This window comes from Cinclus cinclus, chromosome 11 (genome assembly GCF_963662255.1).
Source record: "Cinclus cinclus chromosome 11, bCinCin1.1, whole genome shotgun sequence".
Classification (NCBI taxonomy): Eukaryota; Metazoa; Chordata; class Aves; order Passeriformes; family Cinclidae; genus Cinclus; species Cinclus cinclus.
In genome coordinates, this window is record NC_085056.1 from 7,102,013 (window position 1) to 7,128,747 (window position 26,735).

General features: G+C 41.6%; 1 protein-coding gene across 5 annotated transcripts in view; it reads left to right on the forward strand.

Moving 5' to 3' along the window:
* The window catches only part of CTCF (CCCTC-binding factor), a 34,695-nt gene extending 8,017 nt beyond the window's left edge, over window positions 1-26,678 (forward strand). For 4 of the 5 annotated variants that reach the window (XM_062499697.1, XM_062499694.1, XM_062499696.1 and 1 more), the window contains 12 exons: window positions 51-163; window positions 3,742-3,836; window positions 12,986-13,778; window positions 14,404-14,574; window positions 15,211-15,344; window positions 16,649-16,769; window positions 17,561-17,710; window positions 19,050-19,210; window positions 19,598-19,780; window positions 20,168-20,303; window positions 22,903-23,070; window positions 24,111-26,678. In XM_062499697.1, the coding sequence (XP_062355681.1) occupies window positions 3,783-3,836; window positions 12,986-13,778; window positions 14,404-14,574; window positions 15,211-15,344; window positions 16,649-16,769; window positions 17,561-17,710; window positions 19,050-19,210; window positions 19,598-19,780; window positions 20,168-20,303; window positions 22,903-23,070; window positions 24,111-24,292 (2,253 nt within the window). In that variant the 5' untranslated portion in view covers window positions 51-163; window positions 3,742-3,782 and the 3' untranslated portion in view covers window positions 24,293-26,678. The remainder of the gene's footprint in view (window positions 1-50; window positions 164-3,741; window positions 3,837-12,985; window positions 13,779-14,403; window positions 14,575-15,210; window positions 15,345-16,648; window positions 16,770-17,560; window positions 17,711-19,049; window positions 19,211-19,597; window positions 19,781-20,167; window positions 20,304-22,902; window positions 23,071-24,110) is intronic. The other variant, XM_062499698.1, reaches the window with a different exon arrangement.
* Window positions 26,679-26,735: the final 57 nt, after the last annotated feature.

Sequence of the window (26,735 nt, forward strand, 5' to 3'; positions counted from 1 at the left end):
AGTCAAAGATTATCAGATGATTAAAACTTTTCTTTCTTTTCTTTTTGGAGGATGGAAGAAGTTAGTGTAATCCAGCATTCCTGCTGAGTATCTAACTTACTGCCACTTCTGATCTTTGAAGAGAGATTTATCGCTTCCTGTGGCAATACTGAATACTCAAAAGGTACTCATTGATTACTTGATCCTTGCCTACCTTCCATATTTATTAATAGTCTTCTCTCCTTCCTGCTGAATAGTGACTGCTGTTGACTCCTGCCTGCTCTGAGCTACCTGGAGCATTATATGATCCCAGACTACTTTATGCTTTGCTCCTGTAGTGTGTGTGGAAATAGTTTTGTCCTGTTAAAGCAGCTGCATCCTCTCCTTGTCCTACCAGTATTTTGACCTACATGAAGAATTTGAGCTTCCATGACAGTATGATGGAGCTGAGTATCAAATATTTAGATGTCTCACTTGCCTGACATCTGTAATATTTTTGGAGACATCTGTTTTGAGTGGCTTGTGCAGACAAATCCTTAGGGATGATTTCTCCATCTCCACCAGACTTAAAGGAGGGAGATAGCATTGAATGTTTGTCCTGCTGTGTTACCAGTCTGGCTCCTCCTGGTTAGAAGTGCTTGATCCAGTGCAGTTGTTGGTCAGTACGATGTGCTGCCTCTTGAAACAGGCTGTCCAGTGCTGGCAGCCAAGGGAGAGTTTTCATCTGCCTTTTGGCACCTTTCCTATTGCCTATCGGACAAGATACAATTTCATGTTAACATCCTGGAGAAGAGAGCATACAGTAGCCCTTACTACTTCAAAGACAGGTTTTTCCTTTTTTATTAGTTTAGATTTACTCACTGTGGTCCTGGGTTTTCTCCTGCAAATTAAAAAAAAACTGTAGCCAGGTCTCTTGTCAGTACTGCTTTCTCCTTTTCTTCCTGTAGAAACTGTGTCTGATGTGGATCTTTGTACTTCATAGCACATGTGATTCTCTGTCTCCTAAACAGTGAAACACAGTATTTGTGCTTTTCTAATGCTGTTCTCTTCAAAACTGGGTGGATTTGGATATCCACCACTTTGAAAATGCAGGTCCCCAGTAGATTGCTGAGAGTTACTGTACATCTGTTCATTTGCTGAAGAACTGATCAGTATGTGAGAGTTTGCAAAAATGTTCCAGGGCCTCTAGATCTTGTGTGGAAGTGAGTGTTGAGACCAGTAAATCTCAGTCCTAAGGGCATCATAGTTATAACTATATAGATGGAAAAAAGTCTCAATGTTTTGTGTTTGAAGTTTAAGTATATCCTTCATTTTATATAGTGCCATAGAATGATAAAATTTTGGTTGGAAGGGACTTCTTGTAGTACCCTGGTTCAACCCCTGACTCAGTGCATTGATGCTAGATGAAATCAGTTGGGGTTGTATTCAGGAAATATTTTTGTTTCCACAGAATCTCTGAGCAACCAGTCCAATGTTTGACCATTCATTCTTGAATCTGGTTTGTTGCACTTGTCCTTTGACTCTGCTTCCAAGAGTGTGTCTCGATGTTCTTTTTGCTTCCCTTTGAAGGTGGCAGTAGGATCTCATGGCCTTTTCACAGGATCTCTCCTGGGTCTTTTCACAGCTAGCTCTATCATTCTGCTGTGTAGGTCTTGTTTTCATTGCAACTTCATTGTTCTGGCATCCTTCTGATGTGTATTTTCCCATGTGTTCTAGACTCAGCAATGGACATGTGAAGCACTTTAAATTTTCAGTTTATGCCTGTTTTCCTTCAAGCTCCTCAAACATTGCCCATATGTCAAAGATCTTATGAAATCTAAATTAATGCAAGGTATTTTATGCCAGAAAGTACACCAGGTATTTAACAGAAGTTCAGTATCATCTTTGCAGTAAAGGAGGGTAGAAGAGACTTGCAGTCCCTTTGGGACATTTTCTTGGAGTGGATCAGAACAAGAATGCCTTGCGTTTTTGTAGCTCCCTGGGTTGTACATTCATAGGTTGATACTCCTTGAGCAGTGTCCAAGCAGCTTCAAAACATCTCTTGAAAACTCCAGTAACTTATTTCCTTAATCAGGGCCAATACTTTGTAAACAGAGAGGGGCAATAGTGTGCCTTGCATTAACTTACCATCAGTGCTAATCTGCAGAGATCCCTGTGAAATGTTCTCTATTTGTGCTGTCTTCAGTGTAGAGAAGAGCTGCAATTACTGTTTTGGTTTCTCTTCCCCCTTGTAAAAGTTTGGGTGCAATCTTTATTTCAAACAGCTTTCTTTACTGTTAAATCATTTGCCAAACAGAAGATTAGGTTTGAAAATTGGAAGAAAATTATTCCTTGATTCAAAATTTCAGGAAACCCAAAATGGATAAAAAGATGCTTCAGTTCAATTCAGTGTGTTCTGTTGTCCTCTTATGTGTGTGACAGAACTTCTGAGATGATAATATTCCACGTGGGAGGTGTTCATTTTGTATCAAGTGTCTTCTGAAGGGAGAAGTCCTTCCCTCTTGAGGCTTTTCTGTGTTAATTGACAAGTTTGTAAAGTTCAGGAGATCATTTCCAGGGTTGCACAGCCAGAACCTGGCAAGGATGCAGCTTGCATCTTCAGTCTTAATATGCCCTGAGCAGTGGAACACACCCCATGTGTCCTCTGAGCATCCTCTTTCCTGGTCAGGGCTTGAATGTAGCATTTGTGATTTTTGCAGAGTGAGTGTTAAATAAAAAGAGGTGAGATAATTTCAAATGTTTTTTTAAAAGCTCACTATCACTGAGCATCCACTGCTCCAACAAACCTCTTATCAGTGATGCTTTTTGAAGATGATAAACAATTGAAAATAGACTTGCCAAGTAAAAAATGAACTCGGGAGCCACACTTGACTGCTTTCTACTAAATAAATGACAGAAGAACCTGGAGGGGAAGCACTTAAATTCAAAGGGTGTGAAATCCAGCTAGTGTGAAATCCAACACTGCTTGACCCTCATTGCTGAGTGCAGCAAGAATACGTGCCTCTCTTGAGAATTACTCCTCTGGACTTCCTTACCATTCCCAGGGTTTTAGCATGTGTGCACACTGCAGACTGACAGTGATTACAGAAAGAAATAATGTGCTGTCTTGTAAATATTGTATTTCTGTAAACATGAGTATTTTAAGCCTTTCATTGGTAATGGTAATGAAGCTTACTTCAGTGAGCAGAGGCTGCTCTTCCTCAGGGTGGCAAGGTTAGAGCTGTGTTTGTTGTGTAGAGCTGATATTGTTATTTGATATAAGCAGTATATCCAGTGCTACATTTGTGTAAGGAGTGATATTTGCTCTCGTTTACATCTCTTCAGTGGTAAAAACTCTTTCAGTGTGCAATGTGCTATTCCACAGTACAGGAGATAAAGGCCATCTGAAGTAGGCAGAGCTGGCTCTAAAATGTGATATTGTAGTTGTAATCTGACATGAGGCATCTGGAGCTTCAGGTTGTCAGAACTGTAAATGCTAAGGAGTTTGAGAACAGGTAGGTAGAGAAGCTTGTAAAATGAGTTCAGTCATCCTAGTGAAGGTATTAAAACTGATTCAGATATTCCTTTGGTTTTGCTTGTGGCTCTTCTGGTAAGGGAAGGGGTCCTCAAGCAGTTACTAGTGGTGGTCTGTTAGGGGTATGGGACTACACCTTTTGTTAAAGAAGTATTAAATATTGAACACTGCTTTTATTTCCCTCTTCCCTCCCCACCCCTTACCTTTTTCTTTTATGTAGTTTCACTAGTTCATCTGTTCTGTTCCAGAGTGGGTTCTGACCTCAGGAGCTGCATGAAGAATAGCCAGCATGAAGAGAACAAATCAGTCCAGGCAGAAGTGCAGAAGCGTCAAGAACATAAATGTAAATTGAGGGGGTTTAAAGTGTGGTATGTGTTCCATGCTGAGGCAGTAGTTTCCTGAACATAAAGCTTAACATTGTTCTAGTAGAAACCCTTTTGCCCTGCTTCTCTCTTGGCTGCCCTTAGTGTTGGGGCTCACCAGAGACCTAGTCTGGATGGAAATAAGTATCCTTGGCTGGGTGAGTTCTGGCTTGGATTGGTTTCCTGACCAGTAGTTGCAGTCTTGAAAGTGCTTGTGCTCACATGAAGAATAGTTGGGCTGATGGAGGGAATGAGTGGGAAGTTTCAAGGCGGGGATGGTTTCTTTGCAGAGTGGGTATGTTTGGAAGTGAGACTTTATTACTTCCTGGGAGAAAGGGTTTTTTTCTTCCAAGGTCGAGTGCCTTTGTGGGATTTTGGGGATTTTTTGCTTTATCTGCTTTGAAGGTTGACTATAGCATTTTTAGGGCATGGTGTATGAGAATATTTGGAATACAAGTCCAGATGAATTAGGGGTGTATGTAAAACAATGAAGCTTCCTAAAATCTCAGCATGAAGGTCACTTTAAAGGACTCACCTGGGTTGGTTTCTATTTGTGTCTGGTCCAACACTTACTTGTTCACACTAACTTTACTGTGATTCAAAAGCAAGGATGTCTTAGTTTAGGCTCTGAGAGTTTGTCTTGCCCACCACCCTTCTGCCGTAGGTGCTTTCAATACTCCTGGAAATTCCTGTCCTTGCTGCCACAGCAGTAAACTGCACCTCTGTGTTTGACAGCCTGACATTAAATTAACTAGCACTGACTGTAGTTTCCTTATGTGCATCAGGGTGTGATTTGTGAGGTGACTAATAGTGCATGGGCAGCTCTTGTTCATGTGGTAGGACCGAAGTTCCCAAAACAGGCCTAAGTACTTTCTGCTCCTCCAATGTGAAGCCTGAGTTCCTGTGTCCTGGTAGAGTATTACTACTTAATGAGTACTTGTGCAAAGATAAAAGAAATAGATGTTCCCCAAAAGTTTATTCTTGGACACTTGTTCATCTAGATGAAGCCTGAGAGGAAAACAAAATCCAGATACTTATTATGAAGTCTCTAGAATGCCATGAAACTTGTTGCACAGGTCTTTTTCAGGTGTGGGAGTGGCTGGTGCCATTTTGGTATCATGCAACACTACATCAGATGGCCAAAGAATCCTGTTCTGCTCAGACTTATTTTGAAGAAATATCTTATTTTACTGTTAGCAGTTTGTCAATAGCCTAAATGAAAGCTTAAATTAATGTGTGATGGCAGAAATGACCACAAATACTTGTTGATAAAACTAAGAATCTTTTCCAGTATCCACCTGCAGTATAAGGCTTCACTTTTTTGTGGCAAAGGATTTTACAAGGTGTTTAACCTGAAATCATTTTTGATTCTCAGTTTAATACCTTCAAATGTTCTGATGGTCTTTCATGAACTCCTTCATCACTTCTACATTGTGAAGACTTGTAAAAGGGAGGGACTGATTAGCTTTGTGATCTAACGAGCTAAAAATAAATTATTTTGTGATTGATTCTTTTAAAATGCAAGTTTTCCTGTATTCTACACTTGATTAGATAGTGTGTTTGTCCTTCTGAAATGGACTGTCAGGTTAGCAAAATATGACTTCCTTATGAAGTTAAAAAGGGAAACTTTAAAAACAAATATTGATAAGGGTATATTTCACTTGTATCTCCCAGCTTTCAGGGCAGAATTCTCTGAATTAATAAAAACCTAGTGTCATCTAGTGAGATACACTAGCAGTTATTGAAAGAAATAGTGAAAAATCAGAACTAAGATTTGAACGAATGTTAGATAGGAACAAAAGGAGAAATTAAGGAAGAATGGAACAAATTTTAAGAACATGAACCAATTTTGTCCCTTTTACCTTCTCAATAGACCTTTAATTCTCCAAATTAAAGGAAAAGCGAGGAAAAAACTATTCTTCCAGAAATAAAGCTGAAATGCTTCATCAGTCTTCTTTCTTCATCAAGGCTTTCCTTGTCAGGTTACAGGATATCCCAAGTGACTTGAAAACTTGTGGGATTTGTTGTCAGTAGCTACAGTGGTTTTTTTTTGGGGGGGGGGGGGGTTATTGTTTTTGTTTTTTATCTTCCATTCCACAGTGTAAGTTTCAAGCAGTTGACATTATTGTATCTGCTTTTCTGTCCATTGTAGGCTGCAGCTTATTACAGCAGAATAAGCAGTATTAGTTCTGGAAGAGCCATGATCTGGGGCTTTGTGCCACTGTCAGGTGCAAGGATTAAGAGGGAGCTTGTTCAGCAAACAGCTGAGGAAAGATGTGGAATTGAGTTTCCTTCTGCCTGGCTGGGGGCCCTGGATGTATACTCTGTTTCCATGTCTTGCATGAGCTCCCTGAGTTTCTGATCCACAGTGAAAGGTCAGCTCTATTCTGAGTAATTGCAGGAGATCACAGGTGTGTGCTACTTGCTGACTGAGAAATCGGGGTCCGTTCTAAATGAAGCTTCCCATTGCTTTGCATCATTTCATGAGACACAATAAAATTGGGAAGAGCTCTGCTGAGATCCCTGGGCAGGAGTAAGCAACCAGGAAGATTGCTTCTGGTTACAGGAGCAGCAGGGAAGAAAGAAAAGGGGAGAAGTAGAGAAGTGGCACAAGATCATTTTGATTCTAACACTGCACTAAGCTCGCTGTGGGTGGGGAATGTCCTGAAGGCAGGGACAGGCTTGGCTGTGCCCTTGGGAGTTGGTAGGGGTCAAAGGTGAAGATCACCCTTGATAACATCTGGGCCAAAGTGTGCTGCCTTTACAGGAGCCTGAGTAAAAGGTAACTTTGGTTCACAGGTAACAACTCAGTGAGTAAAATATGGAGGACAGCCTGATCACAGTAAATGTGATGGAATTCAGACTGTTTACTTGCCCACAGACTTGCTGTAACCCCAAGGATTGCAGTATGCTTGAGAAAAAGCAGTTTCACTTTAGTGTGCCCTGGGTGGATGGCACAGAGTGAGGGGACACAGCTCAGTGTGGCCACCTAGCTCACTGAATACAAGGTTCCTGGTGCTGTGATTTGCTGACAGCTTTATGCTAGTACTGCAGCTTAAGGTGGTCCTGGTGATCCCTTTCCTCTACCCAAGCGTTTGTGTGATGAATTGTGTCAGGAACTGAACATGTTCTAACAGAATTGTTCCTCTCTGCATTAGTTTTCAGCTGGACTTAGTTCTCGATCAAGTTCATTCTGGTGAATTATTCTGTCAGTGTGAAGGAAGAAGCTGGAAGCAGCTCTTTGGACAGTGAGTGCTGTGTTTACCTGTCTTACAGGGACCATTCAACTATTGCACAGGTTAAAAATCTGGTGGTCTGTCTTGTTAGTGACCAAAAAGTGGATTCCTCTAGATGTCAGTTTAGTGTAGGGATCCACTTAAAAGCTTTGAATCACTCCCTAGAACAATGTGCTCTTCTTGCCCTATTTAGACCAACCTCCCAGCACAGACACCTTGGTTAGGTAATCACCACCAACAGTGACTCTTCTCTGATTCCTTCACAGGGTCAGCACTCAAGAAAGCAATCCTTCTGCAACTCTGCACTTTCCAATTGCAGCTCTCATTCCCATAACTGGTTTATGTATTTCTTGGGGCTTAATCTTAATTTTTCATGCAGAGAAAAATCAAAAACATTTATTAATGTTTGGTGAAGTTTTTTTCTTCTTTCTTGCTTCTCCTTGTGCCCTCCAAGACACTTAGATATTTCTCAGAATAATTGCTTAAAAAAAAATAATGAGACTGCCCTTTTTTTCATTTAAAGCTGCAATAAATGTTTGTCCATTTTACTCTTCTTGTTTGCTTCCGGTACCAGTGTTGTAAGTGGCAAGGAGGAAATGAGAAAACAGCTGGAGATGGGTGTAGCAGCCAGAACCAGTGGATATGGAATTGATTACAGCAGCCAAATGAAAGCCTTAAGTTTTTACTCTGAGAAAATTACTTAGTGAAAGAAACTTATCTAATGTTTTAATTTCTTGTAGTAGTAGCAACTGTTTGGTGTTTTACATGTGAAAGGCACAGCTGGCCTGTTTGGATGTATGTCTGTCTGGTTTAGAGTAGGTTATGCTCATGGCATGTTTGTCTCTTTATCAGGGTCGCTCTGCAGGAGGAAATGGAAAGGCTGCCTTGCCTACCTGTTAAACTGCCTTATCTTCGGCTGTGCTTAGCTGGGAGACTTTTCAGGGAAAAGATCCAGCTGTTTCATGGTGGGAAGGAGAATGCCCAAGCATTCCTGCAGTTAATCTGCATCTGCTCATGCCCTTAAATACTTAACCAGACATGTGTGGTCTGCACGCAGGAGAGAAAAAAAGCCTATTGTCTATAAACCCTGTTGAATTTTTTTTCAATGTTTCCCTTGCTTTACGTGGAATATATAGTACATAACTGCAGACTCTTAGTTGAAGTTTTTGTTTATTCCTCTGTTCAGCTTTCAGAGGTTCTCAGGGAATGCAGGAGAAACATAACTCTCCCATGTTTAAACATTAGGTTTTATTTCCACTCCCATATACTTTTTAATAAATGGCTAATTTATAAGTATCAAAGCCATGTCAGTTTTTGAGTGGGATCTGTATGTGGATTGACTTGAATTCAGGGCCCAAATATGGTGCAAGGTGATAGGGTTGTTTGCACTAATGAGCTGCTGATACTTTTCATTATTTTATGAATGTCAAAAATCCACTGGCAGCATTTGGCTTCATTGTTTCTACTGGAGTTTTAATTTTTTTTCCACAAGGTAAGTGCATATTACAGCACTAAATGTACTTTTCAATTGCATTAGTGTCCCAGCAGTTTTTGAGACTGTGCCTTGTTTGGTAAAAATAAATATTTTTGTATAATTTGGTACATGAAACTTGATGCAGTTCAGAGTTCCTTAATTTTAACGTTGCTGACAGGCAGACAAATGCTTCTTTGATAGTAGCTTTATTATAAATAACACCACTAAAAAATATAGGCACTGTCACTAACCATCCCTTCCTCTGGGTTTGTACTTTGTGCATTGACCACTACAGCAAGTTGTTTTTAATGCTCCTGCTTTTTCCTTCAAGTACCTAAAGGGGCTTCAAGAGAGCTGGAGAGAGACTTTGGACAAAGGCATGGAGTGACCAGAGAAGGGGGAATGGCTGCCCACTAACACAGGGCATGGTTAGATTGGGAACAAAGTGAGTGTATCTGGGCTGAGGCTCTCCTGTGCTGTCATCAGTAGGACAGTTGGCACTAAATTACTTTCTCTCAGGCAACCTTTTGATTTGTTTTATTGGAATGAGGTGTCAGTTGTATGAATTGCACAGCACTTATTTCTGCTTGTTGCAGCTTTTTAGATGGGCTGTCCATCAGTTGTCTGAGCAAGCTTAGGTCTGTTGTTTGGATGTCACAGCTCCTTACCTGGCTAATTGGATTGTGACAGTGCACTGAGCTGTTCAGTGTCACAGTATCTCTCGGTAGAGCCTGCTGAGTGAGCCCATGTGGAAGGGCTGGCTTGAGCTATTAGTGGGAATTGTGTTTTCAGATCTTCTTTGGTCTTTTTTTTGGTCATTCTCCTTATTGTGGAATATTTTCTCTTTTGCTTTTTTTTTTTTTTTTTTTTTTTGGTCTTGATTTTCTGCATCTTTTAACCTGCTGCTTTGTTTTCCTTTTTAGATTCAGTCATTGTGGAACCCAGCTGTTGGTTTAAGGTAGCAGTAACTGGTAGGAAGAGAGCTGGAGACAAAAGCCAGAAATAAAAAGTTGAGAGAAACTCCACAGTTTTTATTCCTGGTGTTCTGCTATAATGGTCTTAGTTGTAGCAAATGACATATGTCCTCCAATAAATACAGAACTTGTATTTATGTGAGACTTACTTTATGAAAAAGGAGAATTCAGGTAAAGAAAAAAAATTAGTAAAAAAAGTAGCAAATTGTTCACGACAGAGTGATTGAGAAGTGGCATGGACAGCCAGTGCAAAGCTCTGCTTTGCAGAGATGGAGCTGAGCAGAGATGGAGTCTTTATAGAGAGCTTATTTAATAGGAAAGCACCCATACATTTTCCTCTCAAATTTAGGGTATATCTTGTACCTACAACACTGCAGTTGAAGGTTTTTTAAATTTGTAAATCCACAGTTCTTCAGAGGAAATCTCGGCAGTTTAATGAGATTTTTGAGCTGTCCAAAGCATCAAGTGAGATGACTCCTGTATACTTCTGGAATTTTATATGTTGTTAATATGACATGTAGTACATTGTGACGTTTCCCCTGTGGCAAGAGTTTAGTTTAAAAACGGATATTTTCAGATTAACTAACCTTGATGGAAAGGAACAGACTATATTGGATACTTTGGAATAGGCAGCAGTAAAATTCTGATCCTTTTGACGAGTGTTGGAGGCCAGGGAATCTGGGTCAGGATGCAGCAGCGGGCAGGGGACATTTGGAAGTGGCAGTGTCAGGATGTAATGTGTACTGGGACAGTGGAAGGGGCAGGCAGGGGTAGAGAGGTGACGTGGAGGTGGCAGGATCAGGATGCAGTGTTTGGCAGGGATGGAGGTGACACGGAGCCGGCAGGGATGTGGAGGTGGAGGTGGCCGGCTCGGGGGCGGCGGTCCCAGCCCCGGTGCAGTGCAGCCTCTCGCCGCTCGGGGGCAGCCGTACCCCGCAGTGTGAGCCCCGGTAGCCGCGACAGGAAACGGGGTGAGAGGTGACAGAGGGACAGGGAGCAATAGCGGGGTCTGAGTTCCTTTACCGGACGGCTCTAAGAACCCATCCATTCCTTTCACACAGGTACACCCTTTACTGTGAGTGTCTTTAGTCTGAGTCCTGCTGTAGGCATTTCCTTGGTCTCCCTGTACACCTGCATTCCGAGGCTGGCAAACTTGCTGACAGTGTGAGCTGTATGCCAAAGTCTTCATGGATGCCAGTGACCTGTTCCTTGGTGGACATGGGATTTTCTGCTTTACAAGTTAGAAGTGGTGCCTTCCTACTACTCCAGTTTTGGCCTGTTGGCTTGCTTTCAGGTGACTTAGCAGCGTTGTCACCAGCTGATACTGACAGTGAACGTGAAGGTCTTTGTGAGTGTCCCACCTCTGCTCGGCACCAAAGTTGCATTAGCTTTGCAGATGGACTTTTGCCGTTTTTTCCCTCCATCTTACATATTTTATTGTTCCCTCCTTGCCCATTCACCACATTTTGATATTTTGTTTATCTGTGTCCTTCCTTTTTGTTCAAATGCTTTTGCTCACCTGGGAAGTCTTCCCTCTGCAGATATTTCAGATAATTGTTAAACACTTTTGCAGTTGCTGTAGGCCAAAGACCTTCTCTGTTCTGATTGCCTGCTGTCTGGTGTTAAGTACTTACATCATCTCGTGTACTTCAGCTGTTTGTCCATATGGATTTGCTCCTACTGGAAGAGCTGACGGGTGGTAAAGGAAAGGAGAGGCGGGATCCCTGCAGGGAGTGTGCAGGAAGCCATATGTCGGTATTCCTGGGTATCTGGTGCCCTCTGGAGACTGTGGATGCCCACGACATCATGAGTGTCAAGACACCACGCTAATTTATGTCCCTAGTCTGGGCAGGCTGAAGAACAAGATGGGCTTTATTGTTTTTACAGCAGAAGTGGAGGATACTAGAAAAGACAGTAGATTAAAAGCAAGAACTCTCTAAAAATAATAGCAATTACGTGTCTTGTAATTTTTAAAGCTGATGGAGACTTGATAGCTGTGCTTCATGTTTATGTCTTGTGTAAAATCAAAATTGAGTATGCAAGATTAAGCGTAGATATTTGCAAATAATATGGGCATTTTAAAGTGTTGAGTTAGCAGCAGAGATTAAATATTTATATTAATTCACTTAGCTGGTCTGAGAGGTCAGTCAGTCTAATGGGAAAATACAGAAGTCTCATAGCAAATCTGGAACTGGAATCAGGAATTTTTCACAAGCTTAGTAAGGAAGCTGTCTTTTTTGTTAATTTCTTTGTACCCAAAATTTACCTTGGTACCTTTTTAATGCTTAATGAGGGGTATAAGAAATGGTATCCTGATGCAGAGAAAGTGTTTGGCATGGTTAGGGACCTCCTTTTATTTTTATGAAGCGAACCACCTGGAACAGAGATGGACTTACAAAACGCTCCTTGGCTATGATCTTACTCCTTTCATTTGGGAAAAAGACAGCTGCAAAATGATAATTTCTTTTAGCTCTTATTACTCTTGAAACAACCTTTCTGCATAATGAGAATACACGAGTTTGGTATTTTTCCTCTGCTAAAGAACACCATGTAATCTGAGGAGGCACAAATTCTTATGGTTATGTTTGCAAGCAGCTATTGTCAGAGTTCCAGTTAAGACCCACAAAAATGCTGAGCTTCTGTATTGTTGTTTGTTTGTCACTGTATGGATGGATTGAATACAGGTGTCATGAGATCCTTAGAGTCCACATCACTTACATTGAATTAAGATTTTACCTGAGCTGTGCCTCCTGCTATGGCTCATTCAGATGAGGAACATCTTCAGATCCACTCAGGGTCCAGCAGTTCCAGAGGTGGGAGCGGGAGTTGAGCTCCAGGCTGCTTACAAGAGACATACTTGCCTCACTGCTTTATGTCCCTTTGTTCAGAGGAATTTAGACTTGAATTAATAGTAGTTTGCTATGAAATAAGTGCAATTTATGTTCTTGTGCTTAATTCTTAGTGCCCTTTCTTACTGGAAAAGCTCTGCAGTTCTTAAATGTAATATTTTCTTTAAGGTTGACTTCATTTTAACAGTGTGATAATTTTGTACCTTTAAAATTTATAGCCACAGACTGCCTCTGGTACTGCTAAGCTATGTGAGATGATTAAACAAGCTCAGTAAGGAATAATATTACTGTGCATCTTGCTGGTGGGATTTGAGGTCTCTGAGAAACAGGAATATGTGTATCACTTAATCTCTCTTCCTTGCTTTCCTTCCTTTCCAAGAAGCTGATACAGTTGTCTCACTGCAGGCAGCATTCTGTGATTGCTTTGGTTTGCAGTGGTGATGGGCTTGTGGACACCTACAGCTCTCAGTTCCTGCTTTCTGAATATGATCAGGATGAGTTGGGTGTTTCCAGTTAGGCAACTTGTTCTTCTGTGGGCTTTTTGCAGTTGTTGAATACATTGAATAGTGTGCAGCATTCATTTTCTTGTTTTTACAGCAGGAAGGTGAAATGGAAGGTGAGGCAGTCGACGCTATTGTGGAGGAATCAGAAACTTTCATTAAGGGAAAAGAGAGGAAAACCTATCAAAGACGCCGTGAGGGTGGGCAAGAGGATGATGCTTGTCATATACCAGCAAACCAAGCAGATGGAAGTGAAGTGGTGCAGGATGTCAGCAGTGGGGTGCAGATGGTGATGATGGATCAGCTGGATCCAACTCTTCTTCAAATGAAGACCGAAGTAATGGAAGGGGCAGTGCCTCAGGAAACTGAGGCTACTGTGGATGACACACAGATCATAACACTTCAGGTTGTTAATATGGAAGAGCAGCCTATAAACCTTGGTGAGCTTCAGCTGGTCCAAGTACCTGTACCAGTGACTGTACCTGTTGCCACCACGTCTGTGGAAGAACTGCAGGGAGCTTATGAAAATGAGGTTTCCAAAGGAGGCCTGCAGGAGGGGGAGCCCATGATCTGTCACACCCTCCCTTTACCAGAAGGCTTCCAAGTTGTGAAAGTGGGTGCAAATGGTGAGGTGGAGACACTGGAACAAGGTGAACTTCAGCCACAGGAAGATCCCAATTGGCAAAAAGATCCAGACTATCAGCCACCAGCCAAAAAAACAAAGAAAAACAAAAAGAGTAAGCTTCGCTACACTGAGGAAGGCAAAGATGTGGATGTCTCTGTATATGATTTTGAAGAGGAGCAGCAGGAGGGTTTGTTGTCTGAGGTTAATGCAGAAAAGGTGGTGGGCAATATGAAGCCACCAAAACCAACAAAAATTAAAAAGAAAGGTAAGTTGCCCATCTACAAATGGATGTTGAAAATGCTTTTGCTGTGGTGACTGTAGTGTGATTGAGGTGACCAAATACGTGTAAGTGGGAGGAGAGCAGACATGCCCAGTGCTGCTTGCTCACAATGTGGTAGTTCTTGACTGCAGTGTTTCTTGCTCACACCTCCCTTCTCTGCTCCATAGGTTGACAGGGAGATCATTTTCTGTAATTATGATACTGTGGCATTAATATTCTCATACAGCTATGATTGAAAAGATTGTTCTGTTTGCTATACTACACATGTAACAGTTTGTGTGCGTGGTTTACATCAGGAGCCAATGGTATAATGAATTTTGTGGGCTTTTTCCTAAACAATTGCTGGATAAGGTAGATGGTGCAAAATACAGTAATAAGTATGTTTGTTTTTTGTTAAAACTGTAAGTTAAGGAACCCTTTTTAAGAGTGCAGAAGGAACATTAAGTGCTGGCATACCAGTGAAAATTGAATCCAAACCAGCCACAGGCAATGCAGTTGGATTTAGTGGTGCATGCCTTGCAGTAGTTACACCCCCAAGAATCTTTCCTCTTACATTACACAGTAGACCACAGTACTGTCAAAGACTAAAAACAATTTCTTTCATGACCAGGTGTAAAGAAGACATTCCAGTGTGAGCTGTGCAGTTACACTTGTCCACGTCGTTCCAACTTGGACCGCCACATGAAAAGCCACACCGATGAAAGACCACACAAGTGCCATCTCTGTGGCAGGGCTTTCCGGACAGTCACATTGCTGAGGAACCACCTCAACACTCACACAGGTACTCCCGGTTTTGCATACATTGTTTTTGTAGAATCTGCTCTGCCATCAGAACAGATAAATTGAAGATGGACTCTACTTGTGTTCCTACTTCCTCTTATGGAACAAGCTAAAAAAGAGGAAATGGTGTATTTGTTTTCTACCTGGCCAGGTCAGGTGCAGAGCTTATCCTGTTCACAGGTACGAAATTGATCCTGGGCTTGATCTCAAGTTACCTGAAATTAAAGAAGTGTTCTCTTTGCCTTGGGCATAAGCACTTGTGTTTTCAGCTTGTTGTACCTTACTGCTAAAAAAAGAGTGTAATTCATAATCCCTCATTTTTTCTGCTTACTGAAGTTATGTCTAGCTAGCTGTTTTCTAATGTGTAAATAACAAAGTGGTACAAAAATAAAGTCTGCTTCCTCACTGAAAGGATATGAATTTCTAATATCTTAAAACTATAAGTTATTTTATACAAAACCTCTGACTTATGTGCATTGTGTTTCTCTAATTTAATCTTTCAGAACATGAAAGCAGCGTTGCTAATTTACTTTAAAGGCAAAAAATAAAAAAAAAAAAATCCATAACCACCTCTGTCCCATATTTTCTTGTCACTAAATCTGTGTGTCCCTGTCTTCCCGTTGCTGCACACCTTTAGGTACTCGCCCTCACAAGTGCCCAGACTGCGACATGGCCTTTGTGACCAGTGGAGAGTTGGTTCGGCATCGCCGCTACAAACACACCCACGAGAAACCATTCAAATGTTCCATGTGTGACTATGCCAGTGTGGAGGTATGGGACTTGTTACAGTGCTGAGTGCTTCTTTTTGTGCTTCAAAGCGCCTTCGCCATCTGTTACAAACTCTGTTCTTAGGCATTTCCTCTTTGGCCATTTGGTTGAAAGGCTCTGGGCAAAAGAAGTTATAAATCAGGGCTGCTCTTGGAAGCAAATGGTGGGGTTTCCTCAGTGAGGCAGAAAACAGTTTGAGATCGCTTACGGAAATTCTAGGTGATACCCATTTCCTCTTTGGGGACAACAGTTGTCACAGTTTCTTAAATGATTTGTCTTTTAAACGGATTGCAGGAATTGTAGTGTGCTTAATGTTGAAGGAGACAGACATTTCCTGCTGCAGTGGGATGTCCTTTCAGTCCACAGTGCCCTCCCATTTTAGAAATGTGCATTCTGCACATCGTCTGTTTATGCCATGAAGGTGTCTGTAGCTAAAACTAATGAGCCTTTGTCTCAGTATTGGTGAAAAGCAGCTTTGCTAATGTTAGATAATAGCTTAATTTGCCTGAGCAGATTGGGCATTCTTGAAAGCCTTCTCTCCGTGCAATATTGTTAGATATTTTATAGAACAGCTTTTATATAGTGAAAGCAAATTTGAACCAGATGATGAGCAATGTAATTTAAAAAAAAATGGGATGTCTGCAGTGGAAGAAGGCTACAGTGGGAGAGCTTGAGTAGGGGCTTCAGGGTTTCTTTTCCTGCCCACGCTACGCCTGCAGTGCTGTTACTTCAGGTCCTGTGGTTTGAGTTCTGAATAAGTTATGTTGCAGAGGTTTTCATAGTATAAATTAGGAAAGAATAATCAAGTTGGTCCTTATGAGGTCATGCTGCGTTTTGTAGGCATAAGTTGGTGATTAAGCAGCGTGATCGGCCTGGAATAGAAAATGCCATACCATTGGTGTTCTTGCTTTTAGAAGGTACAAACCCAGCTCAATAAAAGCTGGAGAAGAAAAGAATTAAGCTTCCCCATGCTGCTTCCCTGTACCACTTCCCTGTGTCTCTCCAGGATATTTTAAAATTTTAGGGTGTCTTCAGATGCTGAGATGGTCAGTAACAGTAAGGTGAGCACAGAGTCTAAATCAGGCCTCACCGAGTGTGGGAACAAGCATCAGGCAAGACTGGGAGTGAAGCTGGGAGGTGAGGTAGAGTGGGCAAGAGCAAGTGGCTGTGTGCAATGGGAAAATGGCACTGAAATGTGCTTGTTTGGTTTTGTGCCTAAGTAAATATAAACTACCTTAAACTCTTAAGAGTTTTGGCAGTCTGGCCTGTTCATCTGTGCTAACTTCAGTCTTGCTCTTGGCTTTCAGGTTAGCAAATTGAAACGCCACATCCGTTCGCACACCGGAGAGCGCCCGTTCCAGTGCAGCCTGTGCAGCTATGCCAGCAGAGACACCTACAAACTGAAGAGGCACATGAGGACCCACTCTGGTACTGATGCCATATTCTCTTAATGTCAGAGTGCTGAGGCTGATGTGTCTGCTGTACAGCAAACAAATACTCTTGTGTAGTTTAATATAAAACCTTTATGAAGTGTGTAGCTGAAGAGAGTGCAGCACATTTTGTAAGCACCTGTAAATTTATAACCTGATTAAATTACTGCACTGAGAAATGAGCTTGGAGGATTCTGGTTTCTAGTTTACCTGTGAGGTGATAAAATGCAGGCACCTCTAGTATGAATAGAAGAAACTTCTTCTGTTTACAGTGTCCCAGTTGAAGAGTAGAGCCATTTGCAGTTTCATGCTTCAGTGCATTTTTAAAAGCATCTCATGCATGTTAGTTCATAAAGATGCTAATTTTTTCTTCAATATAAATAGGGATGATTTTAGCACAAAATGTTACTGCAGTGCCAAATTATTCATATTGCTAAAATTGAAGGGTGGGAAAGATACCCTTTTATGTATACATGAACATTCAGAACCTCCACCCCAAAAAAATCTGATGTCACTTGCTCTCTTCTGGCAGCCTGCTTGTAGGTCTTGCTTGCATTTCTCAGAGTAAGAATAGTTTAACTTCCTTAAGGATTGAACTTTAGTTTCTTTGTAGAAAAACACTTATTGGAGCTATAATATGCAGAGAAAGATGTTATTGAATACTTTGTAGGCTTACAATATCTGTTGTCTAGCTGTGCGTTGCAAGTTTCTGGGAGGTTGTTTGAGGCTTCTTGGTGAGATTTCTTTTAATAAAAGTATTTGTTCTATTTTTTCCTTTTGCTTCTGAAGGAGAGAAGCCATATGAATGTTACATCTGCCACGCTCGCTTCACTCAGAGCGGTACCATGAAGATGCACATTTTGCAGAAGCACACCGAGAATGTGGCCAAATTCCACTGCCCTCACTGTGATACTGTTATAGCGAGAAAGAGTGACCTGGGTATGTGTCTCCCAAACGTGGCCATTTGCTGAAGATGGTACAAAACTCCCCAGAATCAGAGTTCACATAACCCAACTGCTGCCTCTTAACCCAACACCCAGTCTGGTAACTGCACAACATGAAGCACAGCTTCACATCTGGGGCTGGTAACACACACCTTTAGCTTACTTTAGCTGCTGCAAGTTTAGAACAATTTTCAGGTTTTTTTCCTCATTATTTAATTTCTTTTTTTTCCAAGCATACAAGGTAAGTTACTGTTTGCCCATAGATGCCAGGCATTTATTGAACTTGGACTGAGATTTCAACAGCATAAGTGTTGGGATCTGAAAAACAAGATCACTTGGCTTAACCTCCTGCACATTGGAGGCCATTAAGTTTCATGCAGAGATATTTTCATCAAGTTAAAAGGTTTGAATTAAACCAAGTATTTAACTTCCCAGGATTTGGAGCTGTGTGCTCAAAAAAATCCCTGAGTCCTTCCAGTAGGACATTCCTGATCTAGTGAGCAGTACCAGTGTAATTCCACCAGGCAAGCTCTTATGTTTCTAGAGAAGGTTACAAACAATATTGTGCCCAGAGCATCTGAGGGGAAGGAAGGAGCCACGATTTGGCAGAACTTTCTGTCTTTAAACAGAATTATCACCAAAGAAATGCGAAGGCAGGCTCCCTTCCAGTAAAGATAAGTGCTACAGTGAGAGGCAGTTTGAGAGGAAGACAGTCAGTTGATGTCAGGAGCAAACAAGCTGATTTGCAACAGAGGAAAACTGATGTTGGCTATGAAGAATTTTTCTTCTAATAATGCTTTAATCTACCCTAAGCTGCCCTGTGCAGCTGTGGTGTGCTCTTAGTTGGAGGATTTTAAAGAAGTGACTAAAACCTCTGTTGGGGATTATCTGCTGGTATCCCTGTTACCTTCTAGTCCTGTCGTTCTGACTTCTAATCCTGCAGAAAATCCTGTTTCCTCCCACTGAATTACCTGGCTTCTGGCTGTATCCAGGCAATTCAAGTTAGTTTTAAATGTAACAGTCCACAAGACGCTTCAGTTTAACAGTCATGTGTCATGAAATTCAAGTATCCTGAATCAGCACAGATTGCAACTAATAACCAAATATAGAATCCTGTGGAAAATCTTAATGGAGTTCTTCTGCAAGCTCTTTCTGTCTAGAAATGGTTCTAGTTAGTTTTACTTGCGAGTCCTTCAGGTTTTTATTTGAATTCTAAATTAACCATTCCACTGTTTTGGCTGAGCTTGGGAGGGAGGATCACTGAAGGACCATAGGCTCATCTTTCATACTTGGAAAGCCATGGTGGTGAAAGCTTTTGATTCTTTTTCCTGTAGGTGTCCACTTGAGGAAGCAGCATTCCTACATTGAGCAGGGCAAGAAGTGTCGCTACTGTGACGCTGTGTTCCATGAGAGGTATGCCCTCATCCAGCATCAAAAGTCCCACAAGAATGAGAAGCGCTTCAAGTGTGACCAGTGTGATTATGCCTGCAGACAGGTAAGCTGGGGGCACTGGCACCCTGAGGAGTGTCCCTGCGGGACAGGAGCTGAAAGTACAGGATGGAAATGTCAAGATCAAATTGGCTGTCGAAGTTTTTTAAGGATGTAAAGGAGAGTACAAGTGGCTTTTTCTTGGTGTGATTCTATCCTGTAGAGAATAACCTTCTAATTGACAACCTTGTTGCTACCCATTGACCAAGAGGTTAGAGTCCATATAGGATGGAAGTAGCTAGGACTAAATAATGCCATCAATCAAGATGTCCTTGCATTGCTGCAGAATCATTCTTTTCCTGATATTAACCATACAATTTTGGCCTCGTTTTAGCTGAAAATTCACTTTTCTGTATCCATTTTTGTGAGTTTCCATTTTTCCTGTCCATGCCAGGAGCGGCACATGGTCATGCACAAACGGACCCATACTGGAGAAAAGCCTTATGCCTGTAGCCATTGTGATAAAACCTTCCGCCAGAAGCAGCTCCTTGACATGCACTTCAAGAGATACCACGATCCCAACTTTGTCCCTGCTGCCTTTGTCTGCTCCAAGTGTGGCAAAACATTCACTCGCAGGGTAAGGGAGTATGCTTTCTAACTGGGGAGGGTTGGGGTGGAATGAGGCTTTTTAACCAAGGGGAGAGGGAAGTGTTTATCCAGAAGGAAAGATGGATGAGACACTAGGTAAGATATGAATCCTTTAATAGAGCCCTTCTCTCTAAGAGGAAAACAGAGCAGCGAGAATTCAGAATCGGTACCAACACATATTCATGTTATCATGAGCAATGTGGAAATGCAACTTTATGCATAAAGTTAATAAATGAAAAAAGAATCTATTTAAAAAAAAAACCAGAAAAATACATAGTTACCAGAAATGTGTTTGAAAATACTGAACCACAATGTCTGATCTTGAATTCAATGCATGTTTTAACTTTTCTTGTGTTTTTAATCTTTCACTGAGTAGAACACAATGGCCAGACATGCTGATAACTGCTCTGGCCTAGATGGTGGGGAAGGAGAGAATGGAGGAGAGACAAAGAAAGGCAAACGTGGCCGAAAGAGAAAGATGCGTTCTAAGAAAGAAGATTCTTCTGATAGTGGTAAGAACAGCTCAGTACCTTCTGAGAATAACAGGTCTGTGATTCACTGTGTGTGTTAGCTGCTGGTTTGCCAGTTCTGCAGGTTTCTTCTGGCACTTGGAAGAGTCTTGTGTGGTTGGCAAACACAAAATATGGTGATACACGGCCAAGTACAGAGGGATGTACTGCCTGTGAGGGATAATATAGATCCTGCTGTCCCAGGCCTGTTCCAAAACTGTCTGACATCCTTTGTGTCAGCTGTGCCATTCCTGTCCTGCCTATGTGGGAAACTCTGGTAATTTTTTTCTAAATCCCAAATGAGGCTGTGTGCTTCTGCAGCATATTGCTATGGAATGTTACTTGATCCTCTTTCACCATTACTGGGTGGCACGTCCAGACAACTCCACCATTGAATAGTTTGGCTGCTTCTGTGGAGGAAGGCTGGCAACATCCAAGGGAATGGTGGAGATTAATATTATATATGAAGGAAAAACTCAGTCCTAGTCCTGTTCCTGGTAGAGGAAAAACTTCATCATGTCTTCAATAGGAAGAGCCAAGTAGAGTCTCAAGACCAACTAGTTCAAAGATGATTTTGCAAAAGGAGTGTTGCTGATTAGCCTTTTATCTGGAGTGCTTTATGTAATTAATCACGGGGTGTAGGTTGGGAGAAACAGGGGTATTTCTGGCTAGACAACATGTATCTGAAAATCTTGCATGGCAAACAAGTTTTAGAATTAGTATGATAAACTGATTTGCAAACCTTGATCCAAAAACTATAGAAATTGATGCTCAAAACTCATGTTTGTATAGCTGTGTGGAAAAATGTATTAGGTGAATTAAGCACATGTAATTAATTGTGTGTTTAAAACATGAAAATATCATGAAGGCAGGGTAAAATAATTGATGGAAGGTAATTGAAAATGTGGCATTCTGGAGTATTGCATTCTTAGTATTTGATATGAAATCTTCCTGGGAGTTCAGCCTGTTCTGAAAAATCACATTTTATTTAGTTGGTTTGGTCTGGGTTTAAAACAGTTTTTTAGGGGGAAGCATGTCAAAAGTCACAGTTGTTAATGAGCTGATGATATGCAGTGAATGATGCTTAGGCTCTGTGCTGATGCAATCCCTTCAGCCTCAGTGGAAATGACAAGTGTGGGTTGACCTCAGGAGTCATTTGATATATACTAAGAATTGACCAGTGAGAGCTCAGTAGCTGTAAGAAGGATGTGCTCATCACCTGGTTAAGGAATTGCATTATTCACTGTGTGTCTTTTTGGAGATCTGCAGTTTCATGAGGTTTGACAGCTTCTAAATACCTAAAAATTTCTAGCAAAGCTGAAATGAAATAGTCTTATTTGTATTAATGGGCGGGGGGAAGACCAAATAGTGAATGATAGTTTTGTCTCCAGGCTGCCCAACATTAGACAGAATGTCAATTGATAAACATTGAGTTAAGGGGAGAATGTAAAGAACCTCTAAGAAGGTGGGACCTGAGAAATTCAGTAAATAAATTCCTCATGGGGGAATATCCCTTGAGTGACTGTAAAACCATGCAACATCTTCATGGCTCAGTGTGGGTTGGGGTTTTTCCCTTTAGTCAGATAAAAGAAGTATCCTTGTGGCCCATGTATTCTTGAGTGAAGCTACTCCTCTAGTGAACAGCCTTACAAATTTAAGGGCAATCATTTTGCTTTCCAAACAATATGACATCTCTTTGACATCTCTCACTGCTTTTTGTCTGCTCTGGTTTTGCCCAGAGCATTCTGAATGTGCTGATGGTCCTCACCTATTAACTTTAAGGAGTGCTCTGAAGAATAAAGTGTAAAGTTTGAGGGGTAGGAGACTGGCTCTTGGATGCCAGTTTGGTTCTTGTGTTTCACAGAGATCCTAGAATGGCTGCTACAGCAATTTACATGGCATGTACCTCTTTTATCCTCTTGCCTCTCTATTTTTCCTATACTTTTCTCACCCTCCACCTCATCCCCTCCCCTAAACGTTCTGTAAATAGTCCTGTGTGATCCAAAATGGCCTTCTTCTTGCATTCCATTGTATCCCAGCCAGGAATTCCCTAACACCCCATAGTATCAAAGGTTATCTCAAGAGCTGCTTCCCGTGACTCATTGGGATGGGTTTCACACTTGGTAGCTCTCCTGGGAGTTGTCCTGAACAAGAAGTTTGTTTCTCAGAAGTTGTGAATCTGGATTCTTACCTTCCACTGTGCAATGCTGTTCTACTCTGTGGTGTGCAGGTGGGACTTGGATGGGCTGTTGGACTCTCTGATGGGCTTGGGGAGTAGGCCAGCCATGTCTTATTTGGTCTCTCTTGTGCTGTTGTCTCTGAGCTCCTTTGTGCATGTGCAGAGTAGCTTTTACAACGTAATCAACATAATTAAATTGCCTTTTGCTTTCTGAAGGACAGCTTGTTCTCTCTAAGTGAGGGTAACAGATTAACAATCTGTGGCAGCAGTTTCTGAACAAAGGCCTTAACTTGCCTTCTTTCTCAGCAGAGTTGACTGCTTCAAATCCATCCCTTTTGGATGGGATTTGATGATGCTTCTCTGTAGATTGATTTGTTTTATTCTTGTTTAAACTGAAGATTTATCTGACATCCTGTCTTACAGAGGAAAATGCTGAACCAGATTTGGATGATAATGAAGATGAGGAGGAGACAGCAGTAGAAATTGAGGCTGAGCCAGAAGTTGAGCAAGAGGCTCCTGCACCACCTCCCAGTAAGAAAAGAAGAGGAAGACCACCAGGCAAAGCTGCCACTCAACCAAAACAATCCCAGCGTAAGTCACTAATTGAAGCTTACCTTAACCTGCTTGCTTGAGCACCTTTTTGCTTGGGTTTGGCTGTTCTTGTAGATGTGATACCTTCAAATGAGAGTATTTTAAAAGTAAGTAACTATATTTGTCTCATTATTGCTAAGAACACACCTTGAAATTTGTTGCAAGGGTTTCCTTGTCGTGAGGGAACATGACCACTTCAGGCCATGCTAAAAAAGAAAAGCTGTGGTTTTTTTGTTTTTTTTGGTTTTTTTTTTTTTTTTGTTTAGTATTGTTTCATTTCATAGTTATGCAAACTGCTCACTTCTTTTTTACCAGTTACGATATCTCTGCTGACATACAGTCCTTGGGAAAACAGCTGTCAGTAAAAACATCATGGTGTTCTTAACAGGCTAGCTTTTGCAGGTGTTGCCACAAACGAACTTGCTTCAGGCCCTTAGTTCTGATCAAGGACCCACTTAGGTGTTGTTTCAACTCCACAGGGATGTGGCTAAGAATAGACATTGTAACTGTACAATGTTGAAGTAAATAAATTTTAGGCTCAAAGTAGGACGGGAAATTAGTTCCTTTAAGGAGGTGGTGGCTTCCTCAGTGGTTTGGCTGTCTGCTTGGTGCTACAAAGTGTGGCCTGTTCTCTCTTTGGAATAATTCTGTGGAAACATTTAATGGTGAATTTGTCATCACTAAATTCTCCTGAAGTTTAAGTTTTGCCTTAGGCCCATGTATTGATATGGGGTTTGGTTTTGTTCACTATTCTACAAAATCCATTGTTTGAAAAATGTTTTAGTATGAAAATGCACACTGGAACTGTTGTACTGGGAGCCCATCTTCATAAAGGGGCAAGAAAGCAGATGCTTGGGGGAGTGAGGTGGGTTGAATTACTCTCCACTGATGTAGCAGTGTTTGCTTTGGGCCTCACCTTCCCTTGCCATGGAATTGTCTTAAGGATCTACCAAAAAGCTGCATGAAGGCATGCAGGGTGGCTATGGACACAGTAGAATAATCTGTTCTCCCCCCCTTCTCCTTTGTTTTTGCCCTTCCAGCTGCAGCAATCATTCAGGTTGAAGACCAGAACACTGGTGAAATTGAAAATATTATAGTTGAAGTGAAGAAAGAACCTGATGCAGAAACAGCAGAGGAAGAGGAGGAAGCTCAGCCTGCTGTAGTGGAAGCTCCCAATGGAGACCTCACCCCTGAGATGATTCTCAGCATGATGGACCGGTGATGGAGGAAGACCACATTGGCTGACTGAACTGGCCTGGGCTGTGTTTAAACGGCTCAAATCTATTTTTTCTTTTAATCTTTTTTCTTGGCTTTGGGAAATGCATCATTTTAGACCATTTTACCAAACATACTGGGAAAGAAAACGATGTTAGAATGTGATTTAACTAGAACTTGCTGTTTTATGTTAGCATTACAGGATCATGGAACATTAGGAAATATTTTGGAGTCCTTGAGGGTTTCCTCTGAAATGCTTGATTTAGTTTTGCTCTTAACAGCATTGTAAAGCTGGTCCAAGGGCCATGTTTACATGCACCAAGTTTTAATATACAGAAGTGGAAGCCTTGACTAGAGTATGTGGAAAACCACTCCGGACTTGCCCTTCCAGTTCCCAGAGTCCTTGAGCCTCTTCTCTCAGTAGTGTTTTTAACTGTAAATGCAGACTTGGGAGGGTTCTAGACTTTTGAAATGTTTTTTTTTGTTTGTTTGTTTGTTTTTTGTTTTTTATTTTTGTTTTTGCTTTTTCCCACTGAGTAGCTCCGGTTCTCCAAGTCGGCTGCACATGGTAGTTTTGGCATGCTCCAACTGGTTTCTGTCCTTAATATGCTTTGCTTTCTGCAAAGCATTTCTGTAATGGTCAAGCTTGTAAATAACTTTTTTTTTACATTTTAATCTTTTTCCATTAATTAAGAGGTATGCAAAAATGCAGTTTAAAGATACCCCAGTATTCTAATTCCTTTCAAACTAAGTGACAAGAGAATTGATAGAGTGTAAATGTTGGAAAAGCTGTTGATAAGGTAGAGAAAAGATGTACCCAGACAATTGCTTGCAGAACAAGAGAAACCCACTTGTGAAATCTGGTTTGAAGCACAAAAAATGGTATTTGATAGAATCTTAGACTGGTTTGGGTTAGAAGGCACTTACAGGCCATTAGTTCTAACCTTCCACTAGACCAGCTTCCTCCAAGCTCTGTTCAACCTGGCCTTGAACACTTCAAGGGATGGAGCAGCAACAGTTTCTCTGGACAACCTGTGCCAGGGCCTCACCACCCTTACAAGGAAGAATTTCTTCCTAATAGCCCATCTAACCCTGCCCTCTGTCAGTTTAAAGCCAGTCCCTGTTGTCCTGTCTCTCCATTCCCTTGCCAAAAGTCCCTCTCCAGCTCTCTTGTAGGCTCCCTGCAAGTTCTGTAAGGCCACAATTAGGTCATCCCAAAACCTCTTCTCCAAGCTGAATAACTCCAGCTCTCTTCAGTCTTTCCTCATAGGAATGGTGCTCCATCCCTCTAGTCGTGTTTGTGGCCTCCTCTGGACTTGCTCCGACGGTTCGATGTCCTTGTCCTAGGGATCTCAGGGCTGGTTGCAGCACTGCAGGTGAGGTCTCACCTGAGTGGAGCAGAGGGGCAGAATTCCCCCTTGCTGCTGCCCCAGGGCTGTGTATGCAGCCCAGCACACACAGCTGGCTGGGGCATGTCCAGTCTCACCCACCAGCTCCCCCAAGTCCTTCTCCACTGGGTTGCTCTGGATCTGTTCATTCCCAGCCTGGATTGATCCCAAGGGTTGCCCCAACCCAGGTGCACCACCTTGCACTGGGTCTTGTTAAACCTCATGAGATTCTCACAGGCCACTTCCTGAGCTTGTCCAGATCCCTCTGGATGGCCCTGTCTTTCAGGTGTGTCACTGCACCCTAAGTTTGGTGTTACCAAACTTGCTGAGGGTGCACTCCATCCTTTCATCTATGCCATGAATGGTGATACTAAATAATACTGGTCCCAGTATGGACCCCTGAGGGGCACCAGTCAATGCTGTCCATCTGGAGTCTGAGCCATTGACCACTGCCCTGTGGATGTGACCATCCAATCAATTTGAAACATACAATTAACCTTTTTGAGTTATAATTTCACAAATACATTTTCTTTGCTCTATCTTGTAGTTGTATTTTGTGTTTATGAATCCTATGTTAAGACAAAAGTGGTGATTTATAAGTGGGTCACTGCAGCCCTCAACCTGGGCCAGGAAATTTTATTAATAGGTCAGTAATTCTACAATTTTTAAATCTCTGATAAAGACAAAAAAAGGAATAATGTGAAATACAAATGATGCCTGTATATGAAAATGTCACATGTTAAAATATGTAAGCTTTTTATAGAGCCTCAGTCTTGCTGATTTCAAACAAATTTTTCTTCTATGTATCGCTTTTAAGAGAGCTATCAGTTTAGCTATCAGACTCTAGGTTGATGCATTTTTGTACTTAGCTGTACTGTGTGATATTTTTCATTATTTTAGGAAGCCAACATGGGGAAAAAAATACTGTTATAAAATATGTAATGGGGTTTGAAAGCTGGGAAGGAGAATATACTGCTGTACAGCTAATAAATAATAACAGATTAACACGTGTGCTCACTGGCTGCTTTCTTTGTGTACATCAACAGTGCGACCTGGCAGCCA